This window comes from Schistocerca gregaria, chromosome 6 (assembly GCF_023897955.1).
Source record: "Schistocerca gregaria isolate iqSchGreg1 chromosome 6, iqSchGreg1.2, whole genome shotgun sequence".
In the NCBI taxonomy this organism is placed as follows: domain Eukaryota; kingdom Metazoa; phylum Arthropoda; class Insecta; order Orthoptera; family Acrididae; genus Schistocerca; species Schistocerca gregaria.
This window is the reverse complement of record NC_064925.1, coordinates 461,515,013-461,530,270: the sequence shown is the minus strand read 5'-3', so window position 1 is coordinate 461,530,270 and position 15,258 is coordinate 461,515,013. Positions and strand designations below refer to the sequence as shown.

General features: G+C 40.8%; 1 protein-coding gene across 1 annotated transcript in view; it reads left to right on the top strand.

Annotated features, from left to right (window-relative positions):
• The window catches only part of LOC126278466 (sialin-like), a 135,783-nt gene that overhangs the window by 114,756 nt on the left and 5,769 nt on the right, over nt 1–15,258 (top strand). Inside the window, exon 9 of the mRNA XM_049978609.1 lies at nt 7,839–7,994. Coding sequence (XP_049834566.1) covers nt 7,839–7,994 — 156 coding nt within the window. The remainder of the gene's footprint in view (nt 1–7,838; nt 7,995–15,258) is intronic.

The following is a 15,258-nucleotide window of genomic DNA, read 5'->3' as shown; positions in this document are numbered from 1 at the left end:
TACCCACTTTTAATTTGGTATCAGTCACAAATTCCTGTGTACGAGTTGCCCCAGGTAGTAGTTCTCTTACAGATAATGTATTCATTCTACAAGAAGTAGTGGTAACCGAATTGCCAGACTGAGATTCCTATTATATGTCTCTGCTCTAATTATAGTTCAGAAACACTTTAGGAAACCAGTGAGGCTGGTCAATAACAAAGTGACTGAAGTTTTTTAAAAAAGCATAAAAAATGTTAACCGATTTTGAGCCTAATGCTAACTCTAAGTTGAACCTATTTCTTAATACGTATCCATTTTTTAAAGTAGTTTTCCTAAAAGAATAATTAAATTCGAGAATGCTACACTATTAAAAGGACCTTTGATCACTACAGATATCAGAGTCTCTTCACGATGAAAAAAGGACTCGTACAAAATCGACAGAATAAGCAACAACGCAAACTTTCTTAGTGTAAACAGTATTGTAACATATTAAGAAAGCTCGCAAAAAATTCTGCACTATCTACGTATTGTCTGGAAACGACAGATCAGATAATAAAATCAAATCAATATGGAATATTGTTAAAAGAGAGACAGGGAAGGAGGGTGCATAAGACGAATTTATTTCTGTGAAAGAGAATGCGAGCATTGTAGAAGAAAGCTGATGTTTACTATATAATTTTAGTAGCTATTTTTTTCGAAGTAGGAGAGAAAACTGGTACAAATACTTCAGAGGAGAAAGTAAAACATTATACTGAAGAAGCAATACAGAAGACATTGAGTGAATTCAAAATTAATTTCACATTCCCATTTGAAATAAGAAAGATCGTCTAGACTCTAAAAAGCAAATTTTGAAGCGGAGGATAATAATTACAATATGACACTAAAAAGTTGTAGTCCTATAATGTGTATAGTCACTTATGAATGCACCATTAACTCAGAGAGTTTTCCCAGGAAGATTGAAATGTGCCATAGTTAGGCCTCTGTATGAAAATGTGACTCCACAGATATCGATAACTAACCCACAATATCAATCTTTATTCAATTTTCTAAACTTTTTGAGAAGTTAATGTACACCAGGCTTGTCATCCACTGTGAAATACAGGATACTTAGCCAGTCAGTTTTGATTGGCTAAATACACCTCTACATCACTTTCGTGTCAGATTACTTCGAGAAAATCACCACAGATTAATAGTCCCTCCCTCTGTCTGACAGATAGCACAGTAACTCATCAAAATATTTCACGAAAATCTCTCAACTACCTAGTGGAGACATGTTCACTGTAACAATCACAAATATTACATTTCCCAACAACAGCTCACAAAACATGCTTCTACACCCTTATCTGTACAGAATTCACTTATTTCTACATTCTTGTGTTTATATCAATTTTAACTAATGTGAGAACTCCTCCTTATGCAGCTAAGTTATAACCACTTACATGTATATTAAGATTTTATATCCCTGTGGTTATATTGTCTTCAGACAGACAAATAACATCAATTTCTTTCCAATTACTAAGATAACACGAACAAATCAACAGTTCATTTGCTTTATGTTCCCTCTCCTCTCCTTAATATTATGATGTAGCAAGTTGATTCCACTTTCCCCTCTATTATTAGTCTCTGTCAGTTTACTTCCTCTGTTTGTCTGTCTGAACTTGACCTAATGATACTGTCTCACCTGACACAGATAACCACAAGGACTTGCCTTTGTGCTCTGGTGGCTCCCTTATCTCTTGTGCAACTATCTTGTTCTGAGCCTCCCTTTTCAGGTGTGCATCCTTGTGTTCTTGTAGCAACTACTGGAACAGCACCATATGAGATTTTACGTGATTTGTCATGACGCCACAGAACCTGCATAAAACCTACATTTGTGTGCTCCGTTAACATACAGAAATATAGAAAAGAACTACCACATTTTGTATATTACAGTGGAGGGTGGCGCTGTGAGCTTGGCGGGTTAACATCACCAACTGAGATCTTCTATGATTTTTCGAAGGCACTTGATACACTTACTCATAACACTCTTTTAGAGAAGTTAAGTTTTTATGGAAGAGTAGTTCAGTAAATGTCGGATTTAGTTCATATCTCAGAAACAGCCTGCAGAAAGCTGTTCGAGTAACACAGAGACGCTACATCGTCTGAATAAGCAGAAATTACAATGGGAGTCCCATAGGGTTCGACCAGCGTCCTTCTTGATGTTTTTTCTTTATGTTATTCTGTCATGTCACTTGAATCAGGATGCCGAATTAGTCCTGTTTTAAATGACGTAAGCATTATTGTGAAGCCGAGAAAAGAAAGATCAACAGAGTGAGCAGTTACTGATACTTTTCTTAAAGCTACTAAATGATTTTGCACAAATGAGCTAACATTAAAATTTGAATAAACCCAGCTCACCCACTTTTGTACTGTAAAAAATATTGCACCTCCAGTTAACTTAGTACGCCAACAAGAAATAATAAGCAGGTAAAAGTGTGTAAGTACTTAGGTGTACATATAAACTGCAACTGGAGAAACCATATAGTAGACTTGCTAGAATGCTTATGTTCAGCTACTTTTGCCATAAGAATAAAACTCCTTGACAAAAGGGAATAAAATGTATGACAGCAGAAGTGTTTTCAAACGAAGAGTAAAAAAGATTTCTCCCTTGTAATTTCCACACTACAGAGGAATTCTTGAGCCAAATTAACTAGTCATATACTTTTTAAAAAAATAAACAGCCATCTTACACTGATATAAATACAGTATTTTTATTTAGTTTTATATCAATTCTTTATGTTTGTTCTATTGACAAGTATCACATGATAACTTTTATCGTGAATTTGATCTATGAAACACGTAACTAACTAACTAAATGGATCCTACCGTTGCATTTTGGAGCAAGAATATCTTAGTTAAGGGTAAAAATCGAGAAAACCTGTTGTGTTCCAGGGATATTTGTTTATTAGGAACCGATTTTTTTGCTATCGAACTATAGAAATATAACTATTGTTAAGTGATTGCGTCCGAAAGAGACAAAAAGCGGGTAATAATACTCAATAAGAAAAAAAACGCACCACAAAGAAATTAGTCGAATGGAACGAAAATCGACAAATTTGGTGTTCATGTATATGCAAACAAATGCTTTCAAATGAAGCAACGAATTTACTGTTACCAGTCACTGTTTATTTACAAAATAGTAACAGTAAACTTGTTTCATTCGATATCAATAACAGTCACGGTAAAACCTACCCTAAAATGTCAGCATTTAAACAAATGATTATCATTTCAGAAAAAATGGATGACTTATTCAAGAGAAAGAGCTTCACAAATCGAGCAACTCTATAGCCCATATTTCCACGTCTGCTTCCTTATGCAATAAGTTATTCGGCTTGGCATTTATTGACGGAGTTGTTGGGTGTTGTCCTGGGAGATATGGCGCCAAACTCTGTCCAATTGGCGCGTTAGATCGTCAAACTGCCGAGCTGGTTGGAGGACCTGCCCATAAGGCTCCAAACGTTCTCAAATGGGGCGAGATCCGGCCCCCTTGCTGGCGAAGGCAGGATTTGGCATGCACGAGGACAAGCAGCAGAAACTATCACCGTGTACGGGTGGGCATTATCTTGCGGAAATTGAAGAACAGAATGGCCTTCCATGATAGCCAACGAAACGGGTCGTATAATATCATCAACATACCGCTATGCGTAAAGGTGCCGCGGATGACAACCAAAGCGTTAAAGCGTTGCTGCTATGAAATTAAATGGCAACCCCAACCAACACTCCCGATTGTCGGCCCTTACAGCGAGTGATAGCCAGGCTGGAATCCCACCGCTGTCCAGGGCGTCTCCAGACACGTCTTCGCTGGTCATCTGGGCTCAGTACAACGTGGGAATCTTCACTGAAGACAATTCTACTAAAATCAGTGCATTTCCAGGCCCCGATGACCACTGAAGAATTGCCTAGACACCCCAGACAGCGATATCAACCAGACTGTTGTCCGTCATACAGCTCGAGAACCAGGAGAGATAGTTTGGGACGCCATTTCTTTTCATAACAGGACCTCTTTGGTTATCATCCGCGACATCCTCGCGGGCCAACGGTACGTCAATGATATTCTGTGACCCGTTTTTCTGACCCTCAGGGTGAGCCATCCTGGCTTACACTTCAGCAAGATAATGCCCACCAGCAAACAACGACAGTGTCTACGGCCTGTGCTCGTGCCTGCCAACCCCAACCTTCGCCGGCAAGGATTTCTCCCCAACAGAAAGTTTGGAGCGTTATGCGCACAGCCCTCCGGAAATCTCGGAATTATGACGCGCTAATTGGACAGCGTTTAGCGCAGTATCTCTCAGGACGACACCGAACAACTCTATCAGTCAGTACTAAACCGAATAAATGACTTCATTATGGCCAGAGGTGGACTGATGCGTTATTGGCTTGCTCAGTGTGAACTTCTCTGTCTTGAATAAATGTCCGGCCGCTTAGCAGAGTGGTCAGTGTGTCTGAGTGCCATGCTTTGGGCCCGGGTTCGATTCCCTGCCGAGTCGGCGATACTCTCCGCTCAAGGACTGGGCATTGATTTGTCCTCATCTTCATTTTACCGTCATCGCTTCGTAAATCGCCCAATGTGATGCCAAGTGAAAACATTTGCACCTCGGCGGCCGAAGTTCCCCAGCTGATGACACCAGACCATCAATGACATACGATCATTTAATTTTTGTGCAATAAATCCTTTAATTTTTTCTGAAATGTTAATAATTTCTTTGTCTGTACGTGGACGTCAAATCTACCGATTTACGTTCCATTAGAGTAATATTTTCGTAGTGCGTCGGTATTTCTTTTGTCTTAGAATGTACATAAATATTAGTGGACCAAAACGCATTCCTACATCTTCATCGATACTCCACAATCCACCTTACGGCGCATGGCGGATGGTACCCCCGTACCACTGGTAGTCATACCCTTTCCTGTTCCATTCTCAAATAGAACAAGAGGAAAACGGCTGTCTATATAACTCCGTATGGGCCCTAATTTCTCGGTTCTTATATTCGTGGTACTTGCGCTCAATGTCTATTGGAGGCAACAGAATCGTTCTGCAGTCACCTTCAAACGCCGGTTCCCTAAATTTTCTGGGTAGTGTTTCTGGAAAAGAATGTCACATACCCACCAGGGATTCTCATTTAAGTTCCCGAAGTATCTCCGGTAACGAATCTAGCAGCCCGCCTCAGGTTTGCTCCGATGTCTTTCATCAATGCGACCTGGTACGGATCCCAAACACTCGGACAGTACCCAAGAATAGGTCGCACTAGCGTCATATATGCGGTTTCCTTTAATGAGGAACTACACTTTCCTAGAATTCTGCCAATAAACCGAAGTCGACCGTTCACCTTTCTTACTACAGTCCTCGCATGCTCGTTTCATTTCATATCGATTGGGAACGTCTCTTCCAAATATTTAAATGTCATAACTGTGTCAAGCTGGACACTACTAATACTGTATCCCAACATTACAGATTCGTTCTTCATATTCATCCTCATTTACATTTTTCTACATTTAGAGCTAGCTGCCATTCATCACACCAGCTACAAATTTTATCTAATTTATCTTGTATACTCGTTTAATCACTCAACAACGACACTTTAGCATACACCACAGCATCATCAGTGAAGAACCGCGAATTGCTGCCCACACTGCCCGTCGGATCATTTATGTTTATAGAGAATAACAGCGGTCGTATCACACTTTCCTGGGACACTCCCGGCGATACCCTTGTCTCTGATGAACACTCTCCATCGAGACAACATACTATGATCTATGACATAAAAAGTCTTCGAGTCACTCACATCCTGTGTACCAGTTCCATATGCTCATACCTTCATTAACAGCCTGCAATGGGGCACCTTGTCAAACGCTTTCCAGAGATCTAGAAATATGGAATCTGCTTGTTGCCCTTCATCGATAGCCGCAGTATGTCATGTGAGTAAAGGGCAAACTGAGTTTCGCGTGAGAGATGCTTTCTGAAAGCTATAAAGTTCTTTATAAATTCATTGAATGAATGTGTGACTCAGGAATGGGTACATAACTGGATTTATAGTGTAGCGTTCTGTAACAGCAAGTGGTGTGCTTACTCTGTGTTATTGTTAGTAAAAACTTTATACGAACTGAATGGGCAATGCAACTCCCGATACCAATAAAGAAATAAAGTCACTGCAAAATATATTCAGACCCTTAGGCACTGAACCCTCTGGCCCTGTTCAAAACTGATAACTTTGGTCCCTATGCACATAACAAATAAATTAATTTGTCTTACCCCTAAAGCAGCAACGGTTGAACGCGATATATTCTGGTCTCTTATATATATATATATATATATATATATATATATATATATATATATATATATATATATATATATATATATATATATATATATGTTAGCTACAGACTCAGCGGTATGCAATTATGCCCGTAATACTTTGAAATGTACATGAAATTCTTTTCGTTGATAAATGAAAACGTTTAAGAAAAATTCAGTGTCTTTGAAAAACATATGACCTGGGGTACTGATGCGGTACTGATTTGGAAGAATTACTAACGCTGATCTTTTCAATACTGAAATTGTATCCGAAATTAAATTTGACTTTCCAAAACATCTGAGAACTGAAATTACATTACTCAGAAAAATTACATCCTTTTTACTAACTGAGTTACAACAACGAGGTTTATACAGCAAGAATTTTCTAACTTCACTATAAAGGCATAAACACAAATAATCAAATTACGTATAGCTGTGTTAACAAATCTTCGAAACATTACTAAGGGGAAATATGTAACTAGCCTTTACATCAAATCTGTTTACGTACATTCTTGGGGGTACACAACAATTGCAAATTATCAGCCAACTCATCTACAATAACGCGCTGGCAAAATTAAAGTCATAAATATTTAACATATTTACCTTGCTTGCGAGAAGATTTCTGCTTCCACATTGGTATCTCCAGTAACACATGTACTCATAATTCCTACATTATAATATATCTCTTGGTGGCTTCACAGACCACACCACAAAAACTGCCTACTCCATCCTCTTTCGCTCACAGACAGCTACCCATTGCAGTGCGCCAAGCGCTCTCTTACTCCAGCACTATAATTTCAGACCAAAACCAGCATCTTTGGATCTTCGATCGTGCACAGTCAGCGATCCACTTCATAAAGTCTATCAGAGACATACACAGTTTATAATATAATAGTTTTATTTTAGTTTTCATTAGTATTATTGTGATATTCGGCTGCCACATATAAGTGTACCCAAGTATAGTTCTTTCAAAACAATGCTGATTTGTGCACACGAGCTCTCGATCTCAAGAAAATTTATTATATTCGAACTGTGAACATGTTCAAGGATTCTGCAGCAGACTGTTGTTAGGGGTACTGGTCTGTAATTTTCTTTTGCCCTTCTTTTACCCGTAAATATTAGTAAATGTATGATTAATCTGAGCAAGATGAGCTGCAAATGCTGTCTTACTTGTCAAATCGTGGGCCACTGATTCTTGAATATTTTTTCGAACATTCTGCCAGTTGGGCCAGTGTATAATTTAGTCTAGTTATCAGATAATTTATAAGTTTCTGATCTTTCATGAGGCATGCATATGTGCTGTAGTGTGTGTTTGTGTGTGTGTGTGTGTGTGTGTGTGTGTGTGTGTGTGTGATGTTTAAACTGTAGTCCAACAAAAAATACGTAGTACGAAGTTGGGTGAAATGAAAAAAGAAGAAAAAGTATAGACGGTGTATGGTGGCAGGCATTGTATAAATTAGCAATATGGGAATGGTTGTTAGCTGGTAAAAGTAAGTGTATCGACTCTTGCCTCTGTTTGGCGCAGCACACATCCTGCCGGCCGTGCTGATGGCTTCTATGGGCTACATCGGGGGGAACGAGGCGCTCGCCGTGGCCATCCTGAGTCTCTCACTGGGCTGCAACGGGGCAGCGACCGTCAGCAACCTCTCCAACCACCACGACCTCGCTCCCAACTACGCAGGTGAGTCCTCCTATCCCCGTATTTCCACTACACGAAGGTCAGTTTATAGACAGGCGTAATGCGCAGGTTAGTAGCAGTGGGAACTGGATGACTCAACAACATTCATTAAAGACTCGAAAAACGGTGCTCTAAACAGCGTGCTCTTTAAAATTGAGCATGCGCAGCATAAAGAGTATTGTGATTTTTCAAGACCTGGTACCGTAAGCTACGACAGAAACTTTAAACTATCGTTCTTGTTGTGGTCTTCAGTCTAAAAACGGATTTGACGAAGCTCTGCGTGCTACTCTATCCTGTGCAAGCCTCTTCGTCTCCGAGAAACTACTGCAACCTACATCCTTCTGAATCTGCTTAGTATATTCATCTCTTGGTCTCCCTCTACAATCCCAAATCCCACGCATTACTCCAGTACTAAGTTGGTGATTCTTTGATGCCTCAGTCGTGCCCGACCAAACAGTTCCTTGTTCTAGTAAGGTTGTACCACAAATTCCTCTTCACCCCAATTCTATTCAGTATCTCCTCTACCCATCTAATCTTCAGCATTCTTCTGAAGCATCACATTTCGAAAGCCTCTATTTCCTTCTTGTCTAAACTGTTTATCCTCCATGTTTCACATCCATACATGGTTACACTCTCCACAATCACTTTCGGAAAAGATTTCCTGACACTTAAATCTATAGTTGATCTTAACACATTTCTCTTCTTCAGAAACACTTTCCTTACCATTGCCAGTCTACATTTTATATCCTCCCTACTCCGACCATCCTCAGTTATTTTGCTGCCCAAATAGCAAAACTCATCTACTACTTTAAGTGTTTCATTTCCTAATCTAATTCTCTCACCATCACCTGATTTAATTCGACTACATTCGTTTATCCTCGTTTTGCTTTTGTTGATGTTCATCTTATATCGTTTCAAGACGCTGTCCATTCCGTTCAATTATTCTTCGAAGCCCTTTGGAGTCATTGGCAAACCTCAAGGTTTTTATTTCTTCTCCTTGGATTTTAATTCCTGCTCCAAATCTTTCTCTTGTTTCCTTTACTGCTTGTTCAATGTACAGATTGAATAACATCAGGGATGGGCTACGACCCTGTCTCACTCCCTTCTCAACCACTGCTTCCCTTTCGTGCCCCCTCGAATCCTCGAATATTATAACTCCCTTATGGTTTCTGTACCAATTGATATAGCGTTACGGGACTGATGACCTCAGAAGTTAAGTCCCATAGTGCTTAGAGCCATTTGATATAGCCTTTCACTCCCTGGAAACTGGAAATTTGTGTTAAGTTCCTATGGGTCCAAACTGCTGAGGCCATCGGTCCCTAGATTTACACACTGCTTAATCTAACTTACTCTAAGGACTACAGCCACACCCAAGCCCGAGGGAGGACTCGAACCTCCGACGGAGGGAGCCGCTCGAACCGTGGCAAGGCGCCTGAGACCACGCGCCTACCCCGCGCTGCTTCGCTCCCTGTATTTTATCCCTGCCACCTTCGCAACAGAAATCCACACAACCTTAGGTAAATTTTTCAATGCGTTAACAGAGTAAACAGTTTCTCGTCGGAACAATCGTCCTTCGAGTGTTTCTACGAGGATGACCGCAATGATAATCATCTTCCTCGTCCACTACCGGTTCAGTTCAACAGCTCTTCCATTTGCTTTGCCTCATCTGAGAAAATTACAATATCTGGCAGACATCAATGTTTTTATTTGTTCCCCACGAACTTCAACTGATTTTCCAAATTTCTCCTCGGTTTCCTTTAATAGTCGCTCGTTGTACAGATTGAATAACATCTGGGGTAGGTTACAGCCGTGTCTCACACCCTTCTCAACAACTGTCCCCCTTTATGTCTTTAGATTCATATAAATGCAGTCTCGTTTCTGTAACAGTTGTAGATAACCTTTTGCTACCTGAATTTATCCCTGCTCCCTCCTGAATTCTAGAGAGTGTTTCCCAATTAGCCTTGTAACAGCCCATCTTGAAAAAGTTCGAAAAATATCTTCTATCACAGTCTAGCGCAAAAATATCTTCTCTTCTAATTTCATGTAAATGTATCACACATTGGCGTCCAAAATTAAAACAACAAACAGCTGTTTCCCGGTCTGTGTCTAATTCATGATGTAATCATACAAACTGTCAAAAGATGTCCGTACGATCGTGTTCTGCACGGAAGGTGGCATTCCGGTTAACGGGAAACCACACCAACGATGACGTCAGGGATATCAAACGGGGTATTGTTTTCCGGGTAGTCCCGTATCCACAATATCTGTGTATACAGTCACAGACGGTGCAGCATGGCACAGAGAATAAGCCTACCAGAGTCTCTGCGGTGGAGGGCCACAGGAAGAAGGAAGCAGGACAGTCGCAAACTGATGTACCCTGATTGCTTAATCCAAACCGTTCTGTTGTTTCTCGGATGTGCGACAGTTTATAGAGACTGAATCCCAAAGACCAGAGCAGGGCCGACAATTTCTGACATCAGAAAGGGAGGACCGTTATTTGGCTGTAAAGGCACGACGGTAAAGCTTTAATACTGCACGGCAGCTGGAATCTGACCTCGTAGCATCCACTGGACGTGTTGTATCGAGGCAAACGGTGTACAGAAGGCTTCGGCTGAATGGCCTTTATTGTCAGAGACCTGCTGTATTTATACCTCTGGCGTGTCTTCAAAGAAGGCAAAGTTTAGAGTGGAGCCGTCAACATGTCACCCGAGCGGTCGAACAGTGGGCCAATGTTCTTTTGACAGATGAGCCCCGATTTGGTCTGGAGAGTTATTCTCGACGGATTCGCACCTGAAGGGAACATGGAACACGATTTCAGGACCCAAACATTGGGGAAAGAGGCCGATATCGAGGAGGATCTCTAATGGTGTGGGTAGGGATTATGTTAACCACACTAACACCTCTTCACGAAATTATACAGGTGAATCGGCAAGGTTTAACGCTGTCAGGTATCGTGACGTATCTTGGGACCTCATGTGCGGCCCAGACTTCATACTGATGGACGATAATACTCGACCTCTTAGAGCACGGGTGGCTGATGCTCTCTTGGAAACGGAAGACGTTGCACCCATGGCGTGGCCTGCTCGCTCTCCCGATGTGAATCCCATACCAAATGTCTGAGACGCACTAGGGAGACGGGTTGCATGACATCAGCTTTCCAAGACTTACGAGCCGCTCTGCAGGAGGAACGGGCTTTATTGTCTCAACAAGAGATTGATGACATCGTTCACAGCATGCCCCGTCTTTGTCAGGCCCGTCAGAGCTCGTCGCACCCCATACTGAGCACATTAAGCAGTTGGCACAACGTGTGTGCAAATCTGTTAAGTTAGAAAAAACGTATAACATTTGTGTCTAAGTTATGCATGTTGCAGTTGTTTACATTCTGTATATTCTTTACAATGTTTTTATTTTACTACAACCTATTTGTACCATTTTGTGGCAAAATAAACGCAACCTTGCTAAATTTTCGTTTGTTGCTTTAATTTTGGACACCAGCGTATATCACTTGGATCAGACAATAAATAATTCACACCTAGAAGTAAAATTATTACTAGTATCAAGTACAAATAACTTTCCGGAAGTGTGCGATGTACTTGTCTGAACGAACTTCATTCTGGTGATTATGGATTTGTATCATTTTTATATTCAAAGTGAGAAAATTGCCAAAGCATATAATATTTTATAAACAGCACCCAGAAGAAACGAAATGAGCCCTGAGTAATCGTTCACAATCATATCGCAACATGTGCTGTGAATGTTGTAACGGAATCTACAGAACTTTCAGGTCTGATGTGATTTTTCTTATGCTAAGCACTGAACTGACGTAACGCACATTTAATGTACAAGACTGGAAGAGAAGACATTTGCTTTCTACAGATTATCTGTGATACGAGATTTCTGTCGCTCATGTGCATGTAATGTTCGTGGGAAATGAAGACTAGATTTACTCAGTCCAAAATTTCACTGTGCCAGAAAACTGTCTCCATGTTTCGGTTAACTTTAGATTTCTAAAGCTTCGTAAGATACACGGTTGTAACTGGTACCAATTCGAGGTTCGAGCCAATATAGTAATATCAGTGTAAGGTGTAACACAGGATATTTCGTACTTATTTTGTATGTGACATACCACTGGAGGCATTGTAATTGTAATTAATTAGTGCATAAACTGTAAAGTATGACTTCCATTGAATAAAATATGTAGAAGTAAAGTTCATGGTGCTTTAGTAACAATGCAACTTTTACCCCCCTTAAGTGTTTTAGGGTTAACGGTGGCTGATTTGCATGTTTGTAAAGAAGCACTTCTTTGATTGTGTGGCACAATAACAAAGTATTGCAACACAATAGTAATTAAAAAATAACACTTATTAAGAGTATATTACAAAATGGTACTTAACCTGCGTAAAATCTGATTTGTGGCACTTGATGTCTTATACCTACCACAATGATATCTAAAATTACTTTACTGTCTCTCAGCAGTCGTTCATCTCGTAAAAATCACTGATAGTAACGCTCGCAGACACTATGCTACTGCTTGTAGTACTCAGTAAATAGCGACTGCTAAGTCAAAAAGGACTTGCGAAGTCACTCTATCTAAGGGTTCACATTCAGATGACGTCACGTTTTCAAGTAGAGAAGGAATTAACATATTTCATCAAAATATAAGAGGTATTAGAGATAAAGTTAGTCAACTGATTATAGATGTTGACTCTGAAATTTTTTGTATGTCGGAGCACCACTTAAATAATTTGACAATTCAGAGACTTCCTTTACCAGGATACAGATTAGCTGGCTGTTTTTCAACGGGTTCCTTGAAGGGTGTGGGAGTGGCTATGTACATAGACAACAGTATTCCATTTGAGTCCACAGATGTATCACGGCAATGCACTGAACAGATATTTGACTGTTGTGGAGGAGCAGTTGAATTTAGTGAAACTAAATTTCTAATTGTTGCTGTTTATAAGTCCACTAACTCTCTCTTTAGAGCACTTCTGCTCAAGCTAGAGAGGATTCTTGATTTACTTTGTAGGAAGTACCAGAAATTGGTTATATGTGGTGACTTCAAAATAAATTTTGTATATGATGGTGCAAGAAAAAGGATGTTGGTTGATCTCCTAAATTCATATGATCTGATGCAGACTGTATTTTTTTCCAACTAGGGCGCAGGGGAGCAAGAGCACACCCATAGACAATATTTTTATTCATTCTTCAAGTGAGGGCTCAGCTACGATCTACTCTCTTTACAAGAAGGAAGTCAGTACCGAGACTAAGTTATATGTGCACCGTTCAATCTTTCGACCAACTTTGTTGTATGGGAGCGAAAGCTTGGTGGATTCAGGTTACCTTATCAATAAGGTTGAGGTTACGGAAATGAAAGTAGCTAGGATGATTGCAGGTACAAGTAGATGGGAACAATGGCAGGAGGGTGTCCACAATGAAGAAATCAAAGAAAAACTGGAAATGAACTCTATAGATGTAGCAATCAGGGCGAACAGGCTTAGATGGTGGGGTTATGTTACACGCATGGGAGAAGCAAGATTATCCAAGAGACTCATGGGTTCAGCAGTAGAGGGTAGGAGGAGTCGGTATAGAACAAGGAGAAGGTACCTGGATTCGGGTAAGAATGATTTGAAGTAATAGGCATAACATCAGAAGAGGCACCAATATTAGCACTGAATAGGGCATCATGGAGGAATTTTACTAAGGGGACTGTGCTCAAGACTGAACGCTGAAAGGCATAATCAGTTTTAAATGATGATGATGATGATGATGATGATGATGATTCTTCATTACTAGATGGTCATTCTGTTAGTAAAAGGGTGAATGGCCTTTCAGACTATGATGCTCAAATTTTAACACTAAAAGACTATTGTACTCAAACAAATGTCACATATAATTACAAACTACGTAGGAAAGTTAATCCAACAGCAATAGAGAGGTTTTTAAACATCGCCAAGGAACAAGAGTGGCAGGATGTTTATAGTGCTAATAACACAGATGATAAATATAATGCTTTCCTCAACACATTTCTCACGCTCTTTGAGAGTTCTCGTGATGACTGGGTGTTATTTGGTGTCCTTAGGTTAGTTAGGCTTAAGTAGTTCTAAGTTCTAGGGGACTGATGACCATAGATGTTAAGTCCCATAGTGCTCAGAGCCATTTTTTTGAGAGCTGCTTTCCATTAGAACGTTCTAAACGGGGTACTAGCAGTAATAGGCAGTCCGGGTGGCTGACTAGTGGAAAAAGGATATCAAGAAGAAAAAGGCGGGAATTATATCAAAACGTTAGATGTAGTCACAATCAAGCTACAGTAGGCCATTAAAAACAGATTGTAAGGTGCTTAAAAGTGTTATTAGGAAGGCAAAGATTATGTGGTATGCAAATAGAACAGCTAAGTCACAGGATAAAATTAAAACCATATGGTCAGTTGTGAAGGAAGTTTCTGGTCAGCAGAACAAGGTCGTTGATATAAAGTCAGTTCGTAGTAAAAATATTTCTGTTACTGATAAATCAGATACACGTACAGTATTTAACAATTATTTTCTGAGCATTACTGGTGAATTAAATAAAAATTTAGTTTCAACAGGGAATCATATAACTTTCTTGGCAAATACCTTTCTGAGATTGTTGTCTGAAAAGGGATAATGTGGATAATTTTAGACCTACACTCCTGGAAATGGAAAAAAGAACACATTGACACCGGTGTGTCAGACCCACGATACTTGCTCCGGACACTGCGAGAGGGCTGTACAAGCAATGATCACACGCATGGCACAGCGGACACACCAGGAACCGCGCTGTTGGCCGTCGAATGGCGCTAGCTGCGCAGCATTTCTGCACCGCCGCCGTCAGTGTCAGCCAGTTTGCCGTGGCATACGGAGCTCCATCGCAGTCTATAACACTGGTAGCATGCCGCGACAGCGTGGACGTGAACCGTATGTGCAGTTGACGGACTTTAAGCGAGGGCGTATAGTGGGCGTGCGGGAGGCCGGGTGGACGTACCGCCGAATTGCCCAACACGTGGGGCGTGAGGTCTCCACAGTACATCGATGTTGTCGCCAGTGGTCGGCGGAAGGTGCACGTGCCCGTCGACCTGGGACCGGACCGTAGCGACGCACGGATGCACGCCAAGACCGTAGGATTCTACGCAGTGCCGTAGGGGACCGCACCGCCACTTCCCAGCAAATTAGGGACACTGTTGCTCCTGGGGTATCGGCGAGGACCATTCGCAACCGTCTCCATGAAGCTGGGCTACGGTCCCGCACACCGT